At 36.8% G+C, this 17,484-nt stretch overlaps 1 protein-coding gene across 3 annotated transcripts in view; it reads right to left on the minus strand.

Annotated features, from left to right (window-relative positions):
• Window positions 1-855: 855 nt before the first annotated feature.
• BDP1 (BDP1 general transcription factor IIIB subunit) overlaps window positions 856-17,484 on the minus strand; it is a 43,426-nt gene continuing 26,797 nt past the window's right edge. For all 3 annotated transcript variants that reach the window (XM_085322003.1, XM_085322004.1, XM_085322002.1), the window contains exons 26-39: window positions 16,083-16,285; window positions 14,724-15,120; window positions 12,919-13,035; window positions 12,603-12,639; window positions 11,518-11,601; window positions 10,623-10,854; window positions 9,751-9,908; window positions 9,199-9,340; window positions 8,556-8,742; window positions 7,070-7,130; window positions 4,621-4,816; window positions 3,449-3,662; window positions 2,511-2,553; window positions 856-1,175 (exon numbers count right to left, since the gene is read on the minus strand). In XM_085322003.1, coding sequence (XP_085178129.1) covers window positions 871-1,175; window positions 2,511-2,553; window positions 3,449-3,662; window positions 4,621-4,816; window positions 7,070-7,130; window positions 8,556-8,742; window positions 9,199-9,340; window positions 9,751-9,908; window positions 10,623-10,854; window positions 11,518-11,601; window positions 12,603-12,639; window positions 12,919-13,035; window positions 14,724-15,120; window positions 16,083-16,285 — 2,376 coding nt within the window. In that variant the 3' untranslated portion in view covers window positions 856-870. The remainder of the gene's footprint in view (window positions 1,176-2,510; window positions 2,554-3,448; window positions 3,663-4,620; window positions 4,817-7,069; window positions 7,131-8,555; window positions 8,743-9,198; window positions 9,341-9,750; window positions 9,909-10,622; window positions 10,855-11,517; window positions 11,602-12,602; window positions 12,640-12,918; window positions 13,036-14,723; window positions 15,121-16,082; window positions 16,286-17,484) is intronic.

The raw sequence follows: 17,484 nt of genomic DNA on the forward strand, positions 1-17,484 counted from the left end.
CAAGTACACTGTTACATTATGTACAGAATCTGGAAAGTAGTCACATTTGTGAGGAAGATGCAGACAGTATCAAAGATTACTTTTCACATTGTTAAGAGCTTACAACCTGGGAAATAAACTCTGAGGCAGGGATTCTCAATGTTTGTGTATTATTACCTAGTTATTATGGCTATCCCAGGTACAAATAATACAATTTTGGTAGTCACAAAAGTATAATGAAAAAGAAGGAGCAAACAACAGGATCAGGATAGCAGGGGAGCATCACAATCAAAACCAGTGGACACAACAGCAACAGACAGCAGGAACTCAAAATACTAGAGAGGAAAGGAAAAAGGTAAATTAAAAGAATACATCCAAATAGACAGACAGATAGACAGAAAGATGAAAGAAATATCCTCTGAGATGTCAAGATTGTAACTCCTTTGGGGAAATGACACATCTTAAGTTAGTCCTAAAAATCTGGTATACTGAGTACTATACCAATAATAAATCTTACTGACAGAAGGACAAAAATCAAAACAAGTGGACAGGTATATATATATTATAGTATTAAACTGACCTAAGGAAAACAACAGTTAGCCAACGGATGTTTGCCCCACAAGAGGCATCTGTCAGTGTCTAAATAAACATACCATAGATGAGTAGTGTCCCTTGGTCAATCTGCTCATTTAATGACTAAAATACTTCAAATTTCAAAGCAGACAGTTTGATCCTTTCTAATTTGCTGAGGAGGATAGATACTATAATTCTCATCTGTGTAGGTCACAAACAAGGATACTGTCCTTCTTGCAATACTAAGTGGAAAAAAGACATCAAAAACTCAATATGGAAACAAGGTCTCTAAACAGAAAAGGCTGACAAAACCTTGTATCATAAATACCTGAGTAATGGAGTTTTTGAAGATGCAGATACATTTCCAGTGTGTTCCGATTGTCCAGATTCACGTACATCCACCATTTTTTTCTGACTACTTATTTCTGCTTTTCTCTCAGAGGTTAGCCTAGATATCATTTCCTCTTCCAGTTTGGATGTTGAATTCTCAAGTGATGCTGTCCCTGAATTCTGCAAAGTCTCAAACTGTCTTCTTTCGACTACCAGTGATGCAGATTCAGATGCAAATACAGAGGCAAGTATCTTTTTATTTACTGAAGCTCCTACTTTTTCAAGAGGATTCTCTGTAAGAAAAGTTGCGAGTAATTCAAGGACTTCAACTTTTTATCCTTAGTAATAACACAATGGTCCAAAAACTAAGTTAAGATGGCTTACACCATTACAGGAAAAGGGCAGGGCTTTTTTCAGTTTGTGCAGGGAGGTTGTGGAGTTTTATGTTGGACTTTTTTGGGGGAATAGGGGGGGAATTAAATCATAATTAAGAATTTTAAGTTCAAAGTTTAAAATTAAAGTCTGCGAGATCTTTACAGATGTTAAGAGGAAAAGTTAAACTCTGGTTTTACAGTCCGCCAACTCTTTACAACATACCATACAGCTTGCTCCAGTCACCTGGCTGCTTAAGCTTCCACAATTTCTTTTTAAAGTAAGGGCCAAAAAAAAGAGTTCTCTAAAACCTTCACACGCTCAAATAACTGAAGATCATATTGCCAAGAATACTGGTTACCCCATACCTTCAGAGGCAGATCTGGAGTTTCAAAGAACTCCATTGTGAATGCATTTTCAAAAGACAAATATGAAATAAAATAACCAACATAATTTGGTATACTATGGTTAAAAAAGTTAATATTTTCAGTTCTCAGCTCTATAGAAAACTTAAAAATGTATGTGTATATATACACATAAGTATACATATGTATATATTAAAAGAAAAAAAATATATATATATATTTATGCATTTTCCTTTATGTAAGAAAATACTACATTTGGTCCAAAAATCTTTCCTAGATGATGTTTAATATTTATCTTGCTTAAAAAGCTGGGTAAATTTTACTGATATTTAAGTACAGTAGTTCCAACTCTTCTCCTAAGAACATATTCAGTGCAAGTAAGAGACTGACATAAATAATTCTGAAACCAAAATGTAAGAGGTGCATTTGTTTGTAGATACTAAATGAACATGATCAAAACAAAACTCCTTTCCAGGTTCATCAATTAAGAAGTTATTTCTGTGTTTCAGAAAGCTCTCCTATGGGCTGAATTCTCTACTCATGGTTGTCATTATTAGGTCAGTGTGAGGGTTTCGTTCCTTAAGTAGAGATTTTTTTTTTCTTTCAAGTAAATAGACACCCAAAATCTATGAGCAGACTAACTACACCAGTGATTTTAGAGCCATCATTGATTTAATACCCAAGAGATTTTCAGATATGTAATCCAAGGTACCTAGTTTATGGCAGAACATGGCATACAAAATGGTGGTATGAGAGGAAAATTCTTTTCTACTCTAATGCTAAATTACCAATGGCAGGGCTATTCAACACAATGATAGCCAGCATTAAACTGTGATGTACCATGTGTTTATATGCATTATACTCTGTTTCTACAAGTTTAAATTTACCTACCAGCAGCTCTCCTTGGAAATTCTGTGGATTTAGTTGCATAATCCTGTATTTAAATAAATAAATAAATAAGGTAAGATATTCCTCTCGCCATTAAAAAGAGGGTGAAATTTGACAAAAACTCACATCATGCATGCACAGTTCTAAGAATAGGAATAATACAGAAGAAAACATCTTTAGTAGAGTATCAGGCATCACTTAAGTCATTTCCTGAGCAGGCTTTTCAAGGACTTTTCATGACAGATTACTCAAGATAGGAAGAGGAGAAGTCAGAAAAGAAAGAAAGGTGTTATCCAATCCTTTCTAGAGAATCCCTCTCAGTCATGTGAGGGGAATTATCACCCATTCTCTCAGACACTACAAACTCTTAGCCTACTTACAAAAATAAATAAATAAATAAATAAGTGAGAGTCAATCCTGTAAGCTTGCTCACTTTCAGAAAGCAGAAAGCATGGAGGGAAGCTGGAAAAAAGCTGGCCAGTTTTTATTTGCAGCTTGTTTTAGACTAATGGCTACTACATTAAAAAAAATGGTAGGAACACATCTAACAATTTCTTCCTATAACAGATCCATTAGTAATTATAGTATCACTCAGTGAATCTACACAGTCTGCCAGTCATCCAGTATATATCTGGAGTCCCCCCCCTCTTGCAACATCACTGTCAAAGCCTGTGGTGAAGGAATCAGTCATATGGACATATCACCAGCATGTCAACTAAGAAGCCTAATTAAAAAAAAAAAAAAAAAGTGAGCCTACAATTCCACCTCCCTGCAAAACCAACAGCCCGAAAACTGTGGTATGGTTCAAAATAAGCAATCTGTAGATGTCAATTTTCAAAGCAGATGGTGTATTTTTAAGCAAGGCACATAGTTAAAACACTCCACCATATGTTGTGCAGCTACACTATGCATAAAAACTTATATCCAAACTATTTTCTCACCTTGTAAGTGCTTTCCAAGTTACCTTCTGCTAAAGTAGACAGGGTTTTCTTGGCAGGAGGAAAATCATTCTTTTCAGGCTCAGCAGCTGACCTTTTTTGTGTAGTCTGCACCAAATCTGGAATGGGCTCTACTGATGCACTCTGTAATTGGGTTTCCATATTGCTATCTAAAGATGCAGCAAGTTCTTCAACTGCAGTTGTCAAGGATCCAATGCTGTTTATATATAAAGACATCATTGTTACTGTAAAATAACTCAAAATTTACTTTGTAACAGATTTCTGTATGACAATTAGACATTGATCTTTGGCAATACTCTTTCTTACTGTCAATATTAACTGTAAATGCACCATTTACCATCAAGAAGCATTTTGTTGCACTATCTTTAAGATGAGTTAGAGAACCGAACTTTTTAAATCAAGTTCAGATCTAATTACTTTAGAAGCTGTTCTATTTGAACTCCATTTTGTATGTTCATAAAGTGTAATAATATGCCAATGGGTTAACTACACTAGGTAATCCTACAATAAAGTATTATTTACATGTGAAGTTTTATCTTCATTTCCCCTTCCCACCATATGAGCTTAACAGAGTAAAAAAAAAAAATACAGAGAAGCAGCAGAGACTAGTAAAACCAGGTAAAGCAGTAAGGGTTCAGTGAAACAGGGAACGTACTCCAACTTTGCCTATTAGTAATTCTGTCTATCATCAATAGCTCCATGGGAGCTAGAACTCCTACACTGCACGGCCAAGATTCACTCTTATAGACCTATTCCTTTAAAAACTAACAGGAGGACCTCTGACATCACAGGGTAAGTCCTCCACAATGGGAATTACATAGTTTTGATCTGAGAAGAAAACTTGCATTAACAGACTGTACAGCAAACTTCTAAAGAGGAATAATTGCACTAAAGGCCAAAACAAAACCAAAGTTAAGGCTGCCACCAAAATCCCAGCTAACTAAAACACCGTAGCTTTAAGATTTTTCTCAAATCTGACTAGAACATTTGTTTTTTTAAGTCTCTGCCAGCCTATTACTATGATTGTTTTTTTCCCTTGCATTTCTTCTTCTAAGAAGTTTCAATGTACACAAGTTTTAATGTTACACATTTAGAAATTTCTAAAGCTTCACAAAAAATATTTCACCTAAGCTGCTCAAGAGTTAATTATTTACCTTTCCACTCTAGTTGTGCTTGTTCCACTTGCATTGATCGGGCTGATAAGTATCGGAGCTGGTAGCAATGGTTCTGAAGCTTGTTCCAGCAAAGCAGATGCATCATCGTATTCTCTTGAGTCAGCTGGGATTTCCACCAATGTTAAAATGAATGTCTGTTCTTCCTCTGGACATCTACTATGATCGTCATTCACAACTGTAATTGTTCAGGGAAATAAATAAGAATAAATAAAAGACACAAAATAAATAAGAAAAGCCTATCATTCCAGTTTAAAAATGACACTGTTCACTTTTTTAAAAAAAAAAATGCACACGCCACCTATAGTAATTACTGACTAAGGCAATCATTTTGCAAGGGAAAAGTGGACTGGGAATATCCTGGAGGCAATATATTTCCTTTCTTCTTAGAGGATTTATCAGTCACTACCCACTGTGGCCCAGTGTTGCAGAGTCTCAATTATCATTCAAAAAAAAAAAAAAAAAAAAAAAAGCAAGAATGCCTAGTAGGAATCAAGCTTTTTAAAATTTGGTGTTATAGCATTAAAATATAACTTGCAGTTTAATTAACTTGTGTAATAGTGGTCAGATGACCCTCTAATTGCTATTAATAGGTGTTAAGAGTCAATTCTTCAAAGCAGTAGAAGTTTGCTGTTTTGTCAACAGTCTCAAAGTTCTTTTTCCCTTACTCTTGATTTGCAGAAAAGGACAACAGTGAAGCACAGTCACCAATTTTTAATAAATAAGAAGCACATATAATTTAGCCAACAGATGGACATTAACAGCTAACTGCCAATTGCCATATGTTGGAATGAATTTAAAGAGATAATATTTTTAAAGTTCTTTTCAAAAGATGGAAGGCCGTAGTGCTGCTCAATTAGCTAAAACCACTCTCATTTTTTGCTGATTTAAAGCTGTTATTCCACCCTGAACTCACTCTGGTTCTTTAGATAAAGATGATTTAAGAATGCCTTGCAACAACTGAGCATAATTACAGACAACCTGGAAGAATCATAGAATCAGTAAGGTTGGAAAGGACCTCTGGAGATCATCTAGTCCAACCTCCCCGCTCAGCAGGGTCACCTAGAGCATGGTAGACAGGGTTGCATCCAGGTGGGCCTTGAAGATCTCCAGAGGAGGAGACTCCACAACCTCTCTGGGCAACCTGTGCCAGKGCTCYGTCACTCTCACAGGGAAGAAATTCCCCCTCACGGTCAGGCGGAACTTCCTGTGCTTCAGTTTCTGCCCATTGCCTCTTGTCCTGTCACACGGGACAATGGAGAAGAGTTTGTCCCCGTCCCCTTGACACCCTCCCTTCAAGTACTTGTAGACACTGATAAGATCCCCCCCTCAGTCTTCTCTTCCCCTGGCTAAAGAGGCCCAGCTCTCGCAGCCATTCCTCATGGGGCAGGTGCTGCAGCCCCCGGATCATGCTTGTAGCCCTACGCTGGACTCTCTCCAGTAGCTCCCTGTCTCTCTTGTACTGGGGAGCCCAGAACTGGACACAGTACTCGAGATGAGGCCTCACCAGGGCTGTGTAGAGGGGCAGGATCACCTCCCTCGACCTGCTGGCAACAGTCTTCCTAATGCACCCCAGGAGACCATTGGCCTTCCTGGCCACAAGGGCACATTGGTGGCTCATAGGCAACTTGCCATCTACCAGCACTCCCAGGTCCTTCTCTGAAGAGATGCTTTCCAGTAGGTCAGCCCTGCCTTTTCCACATCCTCAGAAGTTGCACTTTTGGCAGGAAGATTGCAGTTTCCATTTAAAGAAAGTATTTGGGGCTTCTGACAGTGATTTTCCCATTCCTTAGTCAAATATTGGTTCCAATCCATCTCCAATTCAACTTGTTTTATGTAAAAGCAGCTATCACTTTGGTACCTTTCATCACATTTAATCAATTACGAACTGATTAGCTGACTTATTACACCTTAAAAGGGAGGTCTGGTTCCTTTCTCCCATTTCCTTCTCTGTTTCTCCTTTTTTCCTGCTCCACATTCATGCAGTCCTACCTTCCTATCCACACAGCTACAACACTGGCACTCACTAGACGCTTTCATTAACCCACTATAACTCACTAAGCCTGTGAAAAAAGGTATAGATTTTTTCTCCCCTTCTGCCCCATCTTCAGTTTGGATAGGGTAGCAGTTATCAGCACAAGGTAAGTAGCAGGAGCTCACAGCAGGGAGGAAAGAGCAAGAATTTTCTCTTCCACTGATTTTTGAACTTAATGAGGTACCATTCCAAAGCTACCAAGTCTAGTTTGTGTCAATGAAATGAAGGTAAAGAGGTTAGTGATGAGAATGGCATTACACTGTGGGCCATTATTCTTGTTAATGAAGTAGACTGTTTTAAATCATGTCAATGAAAACATTTTTCGATTCATCTTTTTGTGATTACAAGATACACAAATGTCAGATTTCGTTAACTTTGAGTATTACCACGTTATACCTGAAGTCTCTTCTGTGCTGCTTATACATTGCTGTTGAAAATCCTGAATACATGCTTCATTCTAGAAATAAAACATTTGCAATAAAACAAATTAAGAGATCTGAGAAGTAACTCTAGAAAATAGGAAAGAAACAAAAGTATGTCAAATACTGAAGARCCAGAAAATCTAGTAACATCATTGTAATTGCAATTTGTCAGCTTTTACTTCTGGCTATTCTAGGTTGAAGGATACCAGCCTGAAGAAAAACACTTGGGCAGTACTTATATATCATTTATATGAAGCTTATTGTCTCTACTGATGAGTTGTTGAAAAAAAATTTATGCTTCCAACAGTACAACTGTCAGAGCTGACTCACACAGTAAATTGCTCAGTAGTGCTAAGAACACGAATTCCCCCAACTGTTAAAAAAACCAGAGTGCCACAAGAAAAACTCCAAGCTCTGCAACTGATCTATTCCTTCCCTTTAATGACACATAAAATTGCTTAAAAAAGGCATTACATTGAAAGTTGTCTCCTGTCACACTGACTGCCAGTCCCGTCTCCAGCCAATTCATTCTTGTACCTTGTTTTAAGTTGAGATTAGCCTTGACGCATCAACTGACTGCACTGGGGAAAACAAGCTGCCACCCATTAGCTGCTCCATGATAACTGTACAGCTGCACAGACACTGACCTCAGGCAACACTAGAAAACCTAAGAGAAAATGAACCTCTCTCTCATGAAGGAACAAGATACTTCTCTCATTTATACTAGAGCAGGGATACACAAACAACTGCAAAGCAATGGATGGAAATGGAAATACATGTATTATCATGGACAAACAAGATATGTTAAAACTCTTAGTTGAGTTTTGAAATAAGTGGGAAAGAGCATAATAAAAATGAGGAAGAATAAATAGCCACAGGTAAAAGAGTTAAGGGCTTAAGACTCTTGGATATCCAAAAATGCTACTTTCAGACTGGAGTATATTCAACAGCTAAATCCCAGATGCTTAAAATAAAATAATAAAATAATAAAAAGCCCTATAGAGGGTTAGCATATAATAAAATATCCAAGTTAGCCAAGTTTTGCCAAGGTTTGTTTTAAAGAAAGCAAAGTTTGTTTTAAAGAAAGCAAAAGTTGTCGTCTATGAAAACGCAAAGATAGTAGTGACATCTTAACCAAAGAAATAAAACTGTACAAGGTCAGACTAAACAAATAAATAACTTCTTCCATCAAAAATCTTTTAAAAAAATCTAACAAAATTTTGTTAGCATATATCACTTACAACCCTGAAATCCTATAAATTGAGGCTTGAGCAGAAGGGGTTTACTTCAATGATTAATTGTGCCAGACCAAAAAAAAAAAAAAAAAAAAAAGCCTTCATTCACCGGCTGAAGTAGGTCTCTAAAATGGGTGAGTGAGCACATTTGCACCGAGAACCTCTTCCTGTACAGAGTTTTAGGAACTGGGCACCGCTGGACTGTAGTAAAATTAAGTTCTTTACCTGAGTAAAGTTGATTGTATGTAGATTGTGCTCAGCAGAACTAGAATTTTGCTCAGGAAGTCTATCCACACAATTTTGATTTGGATAAAGCTCTTGTCCTAGTTCAGAAGCCTCAGGATTTGGTGATGCAATTAGAGCTTTTAATTCCCCTGAAGTTCCACAAGTGTTTCTCATCTCTTTCTCTGTTCTGAGAGATATATAGATAGTTAATTTGAAACTAAGTATATTGTCCTGTGACACGGAATAAATCCTCTATAAGCATTTATTTATTATTAAACTAATTCTGTGTGACTATTTAAGCTTAAGAGGTGCTCTGTTTTTCTGTGACTACATCCTTAACATTTCCTCTCAGATGCAGTTTTGCAAGAGACAATTCAGTAGCAAGGTGATTATTAAGAACTGAAACAGTAAACATAAGTTAATGTTTTACTTCCAAAAGTTGTGTGACAACATGCAAAAGTTTAAAAATCTTAAAAACAAAACAGTCTATACTGTAAACTTGTATGCATTAACACACACCATTGCTGTAGGCATACAGCATCCATCACATTCCATCACAGGTACGTACTAATCATGCACTTCAACTGCACGTTTTAAGAAACTTTAGGGATACATTCAATGTAAATTGATGATTTCTTCCTACCTCTCTGTTTTATCTATTTGCTTGACAAGTTCTGTACTTCCAGTTGCAAAATCATGAAAATCTAAAGAATCACCCGAAGTTGGTCTGACCTGTTCTAGTTCCATCTTCTGCATTTCTGCAGAACTCCTCAGAACTGTAGCCTCTAAAGATTTAAAAGCAAACATATAAAAAAAACCACATACACACATTTTACTTATATATATTTGGGGGGGTGTAAAATGGAGATATAGATGGAAGAGAAAGATGTTAATGAAAGGAAAAAACTATACTGTATTGTACTATTTCTGTCATGGTCATCCCAGTAATTTAAGGGTTTTCCAGGTAATTCAAGACCTGCACAGAAAAGTCTCTRTGCAGATCTCTGTACTGAAAAGTATATTTATGTATAAAGCTATACCATAAATGGATAACCTGCTGTTACAATGGTGATGTATCATCTGTGAACATGAACAGAAAGTGGAGATTGATTTTAATTTAGTTTTACTTCAGAAATAAATGTGAATTTATCACCAGAAACCATTTTTAAAACCTTAGGATAAGAGACAGGCTTACCACTTTGAACTTCCTCTACTTCTTCCACAAGTACATTTGTATTAACAGGCTTCTGCATAATGTTCTTATTTGACCTCAGTACTCCAAAGCCTGGCTCAGACTTGAGGGGTCTACCTCTTGTCAGTCTTGTACTGTTCACCATAGGTACAGAGCTATCACTGCAGGTAAAAAGGAAAATATCATCGATATAATTCTATTCTGACAGTTAGTTGTGTGATGAAATTACTATTTTCAGCAAAGATCACTGCACAGAGAACAATGAGAGATATGGAACAGAGGTGGTAAACTCTGGTATATATATAATAAAAGAACCATAAAACTCAAAGCAAAATACGTTCATCATAATTTTTCAGAGGGGTATAATCTGATAGTTTGTTAAAGCAGTGGACTCGATTTTTCTGAAAAGGTCTCCCATCAAAATCTTTCAAAATTTACTTGTTTTTTAAAATAAAACTAAAAAAGCATGGGAGATAGTGACAGCAGCTCAACCAGTTCCTTGACACAGAATCATAGACATCTGTTTGCTCTAATCAGAGCCCATGGCAGCAGTGACATTTAAGCAATTTGTCTTGGCCTGATTAGTTGTTCAGTACTTTCAGAAAACGAGCTTGGTGAAGTAACAGTAATCCATGTGAACTAAGTTCTAATACTTCCCTCTGACCAAATTCCCCCAAATTACATGTCAACATCTCATAAAAGTGATATGGAAAATTCAAGAGGGCTTTTCCAGATTACATGGCAAATTATACAAGCTGAGAAAACTTCACTAAAGCAAGATGCTTAAATTCAAGAAACATTCCAGAAAGAACCTGTTAAAGGCAAGCAACGTCAGAGAATATCCCTCTCCAAAGTAGTTAAGGTAGTAATTTAACCTGGTCTCTGTAGCATTTTTCTCAAAATATTCTTCACCATCTGTTCTTGCACCAGTGCTTTGGGGCTCTAGATTAATGTTGCTTCCATCCTCAGAAGGGAACAATTCCGTATTAGAAGTAGGTGAAGATAGTAAATACTGACAAGAAATTACACTTTGTTCTGAACAAGCATGGGTCACAAAGTTATCAGCCATGTGTAAACCATCTTGAGCAGGTAACATCTGTGTCCGTTCTGGTTAGAACAACAAACAGAATAGAACAGCATAATTAAAAAGACTCAGGTTTTGTAACTGCATAGAGCTGTTTACAGATGATCAACTTCAAGCTTCATTTGCTAAAATCCGCTTTCTCCAAATATGCAAATTTAAATGCAGTCTTAAATTCACAATTTTTGTTAGTAAGGAGGCAGAAATTAACATTCACCAGGAAAGTCAATTCTAAATTCTAATTAAAACAGTCAGACAAAAGCTAAACTAAAAACTAGTAAATTCAAATTAGAGCTAATTAGGGGGATGGAAAGAAACTATTTTTCAAGCTAAAGACTACTAAATACCACCGACAATTATGGACATTTAAGCTTGGTTCTTCTCTTTTCCCTGATATATGTGACCAACACAGACTAACTCAAACATGTCCTTTCCTAAAAGAGCTTCCAGAAACATCTTTGTAGTAAAGTGCTGCAGCTAGCAGTATCCAAAACGTTGCCTCACTTATCCCAGCCAGGCAGCACTGCCTATCCTATATATTACAACTCAGCAGGACTAAACGTAGAAGAGACTCTTGACCTCCTGCTGTGCAGTAGCACGTGGAAGCAGCTTTGTAGCCACTACTCCATTCCTCCTTAGGCAAACCCATGAAGCACAAGGAAGGCTTTGTCCCATAAATCAGATCATACCTTCAGTGTTTATTTTTAACTGGAACGTTGGATCACCCATTGCAAGTAAAGTCATGGCAGCTTCAGTGCTTCCATCATTAATTCCTACAAAGTTATTCACACATAGGTTAAAAATCACAAGTATATTTACTACTAAATTCACTTATCCACATTCAAAAAGCATTTAACATCATCAGTATAATGAAGTACTTATTCTTAAATTGTTGCCTTTCATGGATCAAGATACTTGTAGATAGACAGCAATTCTCATTCACTAAATCCAAATTACTGTAGAAACATTAAGCAGTATCATTATTCCCATTAACGGAAAAGAAAGAGAAAAACCTTTTAAATCAAAGACATCCATATCTGTAGAGTTGATCAGCAGTTTAGACTCCTGACTCTTAATCTCTACCCAGAATATCTCCCTTCACCTATCACTCACTAACTGGTCATATGAAACAAAACATTTCCATCTTCCAAACCCAATGTAATGAAATAGATGAACATGAAAAAAATGAGGTTTCCCTTCCTTCAAATGAGACAGTAACTCAATTTCAAATGCTTCTAAGAAAAACTGAGAACATACTTAAATTTCAAAATGAAAGCTATTCTAAAAAGTAATGATCACTCACAGTTTGTAACCTATCTCATATAAAAAGACTATTTGCTTCTGCAACACTATGATCACTGTCTTCCCTTGCACGTGCTATATTACTAGTTTAAGATATTACAGTCAGACACCATAGAGATAGCAATGCCAAGGTATGAATCTACTCATTCTTTGAACCATTCAGTCACACATCAAGTGAATACTGTAAGCACTTGCAAAGTTTCCTCTTCCCCTCCACAGCTAATCATGTGAAACTGATACAAGGGACACAAAAAAGGTATGTTTTGACCCTGAGAAATAGCTTTGCAGTGCTTGGTTTACCAAGCTGACAGAGAATAGTAAGGAAAAAATGGTTTAAGCCTCCTCCAAAACATAAACACATCTCAAATTTCATGAGCATGGTTGTGTTAAGATATATGAACTTCCAAACTTCTATCAAGATTACTTACATATCGATAAGTCAATGAGCAAGATAATCTTATTTCATATCTACCTTTGTCCTCCTCCGGATTTTCAGGAATGTTTGCTTCCTTAAACCAAACAAACAAACAAACAAAAAATTAAAGTTCTATCTAAAACGGATCTGCAATTTTAATACAATGCTTACCAGTAAATTCTCTGCCCAAAGGCTACTCTGACTTTAAAATGGTATTTTACAGGTTGAGAATTTTATTTATACAGTTTTCCTGTATCTGTGTCCCTTATATCTGTGGGGGACAGTTAAGAGTCTGTTAAGCTATGGCCATGTAGTTTTGTACCTGCTATGAAGGAAAAAAAAAAAAAAGAAAGAGAGAGAGAGACATTCTTACAGCTGGCGAAGTGTTCACATTTTCTTCCCTCTGCATCACTGGCTGGACAGACACTTGAGATAGACTTTCAACATCAGTAACCACCTGCACATCTGGGACACTTACAGATATTTCCAGCTGTAAAAATAATTTAATTAAAAACAATTTTAAAAGTATTTCAGTTCATCAGCCCCAAAAGAAAATCGGATGAGCAAGTTTTAGAGCACATACATACTTACCAGATCTTGAATATCTAATCAAATCCCCAAAATTAAGTCCTATACCATGTGATTTGAGAAGGAAGGAGTTGTATGAACTAGAGGTATAACGGGTAACACCGTAATTGGAAGCAGACAACTGTAACACTTTATTTCTAGTTGCTTTTTATTCTACCAGACTAAGCTTTTTGTCTGATATCTTTCATGCTGGCTATTTACCTCAAAAAAGCTTTGCTTGTTTTCTCATTTTTTCTGCTCTCTAAGTCTTCAGGGAAAAAGCAGTTCAATCTTCCAAAGTAAGTTTACAGAAAATTCATACACACACAACTGACATCATGTATGTATGTAGCAAAATTTTATCTGTACATATATAAAAAATTCACTGTGTGCAGATATGTATGTTTATATATTCACATATTTATGTGTATATGTAAAGAAATTTATATATACTTTCTGTGTGTGTACACGAATATATCGAAAGAGAGAGAGAGAGAGAGAATGCATGTATGATGAAGAGAAATCTTTATACAAAAAGTTTTGCCTGTGTTCTTTTCCTCTTTAACACCATCTTTCCATTAAGAACTTCAGTCACTTCGCATTTCAGAAACTCAAGGACTTGAAATTTCACAGAAAGGTCACACTGCTGCCAGTGATGATATTCTTATGAAAAATGCTGCTCAATTTGGTCAGTTTTTGAAGGCTTGCATTTTTATGAGTTCTCAGGTATCTAATCATGTCCCTTACTTGGTTTAACACACAGGAGCGTTCAGGGTAATTTGAACATCATCCCCACACTTAACATATTCCAGATCTTCAGGATGAAGGGAATCAGCAGAGCTCTCCCTGCAACAACTTTTCTGTCTGTTACTGTTCTAGAGCTTCCCTTAGTGCTTTGACTGAGTTTTCAATTCTCCTGCTCTTTTATCTAGAGCTAACTGTTCTTTTTCTTACTTGTACACAATAAATACTGCTACGTAAGGCTGTAAGGCAGTTAAAAGATTGTTGATTGGGAAGTAAGGCAGTTAAAAGTTTCCTGATTGGGAAGTGATTCTTTACTGGGAAGTTGGGGGGGGGGGGGTGGAGGAAGAACACACACATCCACCAAAATATCTCTCATTTCCTAACATTCAAATAGTTTAGCTCAGTTGGTTAGAGCACGGTGCTGCTAATGCCAAGGTCGCAGGTTCAATCCCTGTATGGGCCACACTGAGGGTTGGACTAGATGATCTCCACAGGTCACTTCCAACCTTACCATTCTACGATTCTACAAAATGTGAACTTCACAAGTGCTCCATTTGTTCCATCTTGGGCTTCAAAACATACAGTAAACACAGGAGCCTGTGTCTACATCCAATCCCAGTTAGTAAACCAGTGAGCACCCTGCAGAGTTTTACAGTTCATAACATGAACTAGACCTTAGATTAATGACACATTTTGTTCAAAATCAAGTATATGTTTCAACTAAGCATCCTTACTACTGCCAATGCCATTCTTAATGAATTAAACTAAACTGGGGGGGGAGGGGGGACAGAGATGCAGTTACAAGAAAAGCATGTGTTTAAAACAAACAAAACAAAAGTACACATGCAAAACACAGCAACATCATACCTCCTCCATGGTTTCCTCTATCTGAACAGGAACGGGTTTTGGAGATCGAAGACCTACAGGAACAAACACTGGAGCTTTGTTTACTTCTTCTGGTGCAAAACACTGAGCCGCATCATCTGGCTCAAAGTCATCAGCTGCCTCCTCCTCCTCCTCTTCTTCCTCCTCTTGCGAAGCCCGGAGAGTCACCAAGGTTGTCTTTGAACTTCTGTGCTCTTTCCCAGATCTCCTTCTATGAGCAGATTTCAGACTTTTGCCTTTAGTAATATTCAATTTAATTTTTTGTCTTTGAGTCCCCTTTTCATTGTGATCAGGCTCACATTCAGAGGCAGAAGAAGCAGTTCTTAGCTCCAAAACCCGTTTTGAGGCTATCCGTTCTGATGATCTTCTGGACTGCCTTCTGAAGTACAGAACAAAAGCGTGTTTAAAAACAATGAAACGTAAGATATTCCAAAAAAAGGAACACCACAAATCAATATAAAACAGAAAGGATCACTATGACCAGCAAGGTGATCTAGTTACCTTCTAACAAAAGTTACTTTTTGTGAAAAATATGTCCAGACATTATTTCATTAGAAATCTTAATTACTTCATGTACATACAAAGTACTAATTGCACATCCGTATTAAACAGTTCGAGTATTGAAAAGTCTCACAGAGCAATTTACAGAATGCAGAAATCTTTGATTGGAAAAAGTAGATTAATTCTCATTTTGAGGGACTTGGAAGTTGCATGCTTTTTATATCAGAAGAATATTTCCAGTTCTCTTTTACTAAAACTATACTAGAAACCCCAAACTATGATTTAGCTCATCTGACTTACGAGTAGAAATTAGGATTGTTAGTCAATAACTACTTGTCTGCTCATGTTTCTCAAAGAGCAATTTCTTCAAGACTCAGTCGGTTATCAAGTAATTCCTCATTTCCCCACAAAAAAACCCAGCATCCTTGGAAAATGAGAGCGAAGAATATATAGCAGCAGACGCATCCAGTATAGCATTTTAATTTAGGACATTACCACAATGCCTTTGTCCCCAGCATGGGTACTTGCCTTTAAAATCAGAACTCCTACAGTGGCACAGTACTAGCAAGCAACAGCTAAGATGAATGATACAGAATGAGAATAGAAAGCAGAAGCAGGAACCTTGGGATGAGTTGGTGAGAGTGCTGGCTATGTTTGCTTATTGAGAGTACAGACAGACAGCGTAGAAGGCGCAGGGTTAGCTATGTGCACCTGGAATATGGGAGCCAAAGGACTGACATCCTGTAGTACAAAATTTTAGAACCATGGCTGATAAATAAACTTTAAAAACAAAACAAAACCAAATCAGCTGAGCTTAAAAGTCAAAATTAAGTTTTCTACCTTGTGAGATCATCTGACATTTTCTCCTGAGAAGCAGAATGCTGAGAATCTTCTTCTTGACTCTCACTCTCTGATGAAATCTCTGGAGACTGGAATTTACTTTCTCGCCTGATTCTTTTACAGGATATTTCTTCAGAGTCTGTAAGATGATATTCTCTTGTAGCCTCTGAGAAGGATGCAGCTTCCACTAACTTAGAGTTTTGCTGAACAGATAAAACAATCATTACCATGTTAAGTGCCAAATATATTTTACATCTGGTTTCAGTGACAAACAGATTTAAAGAACAAAGTTTGAGGTTCTTGAACACATGCCCAATTATCACCTCTGCTGCTAGCTTAAGACTTTTTCTTTAATTTCAGACTCTAGAGTATAAAAGACCATTTCATGCCACCTGCATTCTCTGTGCTGCTAATTATCAGACCAGGTCTTTGTTGAACTTACCATGAGTAGTAGCCCTTCAGCAGCTGGAAAGAGGAACTCTTTTCTTTTCTAAAGCTACATACTAATTTAGAGAACAATTTGAAAGAAGGGAAGAGTTATTTTTTTCTGCCCTGGAAACAAGTTAGAAAGAAATAGCTACCTCAATTTAGACAGCAGGGTTTGAACATTATTCAAACACAAATAGGAAGGTTTCTCAGAACACAGGCAGCATTCTACTAAGCATGATCATGTCACAAGTCGTCTTCTCCTGCAGGAGCTGTAGTGTTAAAATTTTGCTCACTTACAGTGTTTGCTTTGATAAAGTTCTTGCAGAGCTATTATCACAGAAGAGTTGCTTGGGTGGAAGAAGAACTTTCATTTGAGCACACTACACAATTCTATTCAAAATGTGTAATTTTTTTAAAACATATCAGTGCAGTTCTATCAACTATGGGCACTTCGCAAAAATGATGCATTAGCTGAAAATTTCTAGTGATCCATTTAGAAAATAAGGAACAGCTTGATTCAGATACTATAATTATAGACAGAAAGAAGCAGTCTGGGCCAGCTCAGGTCTGCTCAGGGAATTTAAGAAGGAAGTCTGAACAGGCTATTCAGGCATATATCAATAACTGTAAGTATACTTCTACAGATTTTATGTAGTATTTGGTATCAGATAGCTGCCTTAATTTTCATTGTTCAATGCACAGCAGACACTAAATTTGTTGATAACAGGGTTAGCATGTATTTATGCTAATGAAGACTTCTGGCCACAAAAACTGTAAAACTTAGAAAGAAACTACATATTAAATAATCCCAGGTTTTGGATTCTGAGTACATTTATTCAACATTATTTCCAAAGGTGAAGTAGAAAAAGAAAAGAATCATCTTAACCATTCACATCCATACACTGGGTTTCTGCACCAAAGGTTCTAAGAAGTTGAGCACAAGAACTAAAGTATAAATTGGCCCAAACTAAAC

This window comes from Rhea americana, unplaced genomic scaffold (genome assembly GCF_003343005.1).
Source record: "Rhea americana isolate MKP2758 unplaced genomic scaffold, rheAme1 scaffold_74, whole genome shotgun sequence".
In the NCBI taxonomy this organism is placed as follows: domain Eukaryota; kingdom Metazoa; phylum Chordata; class Aves; order Rheiformes; family Rheidae; genus Rhea; species Rhea americana.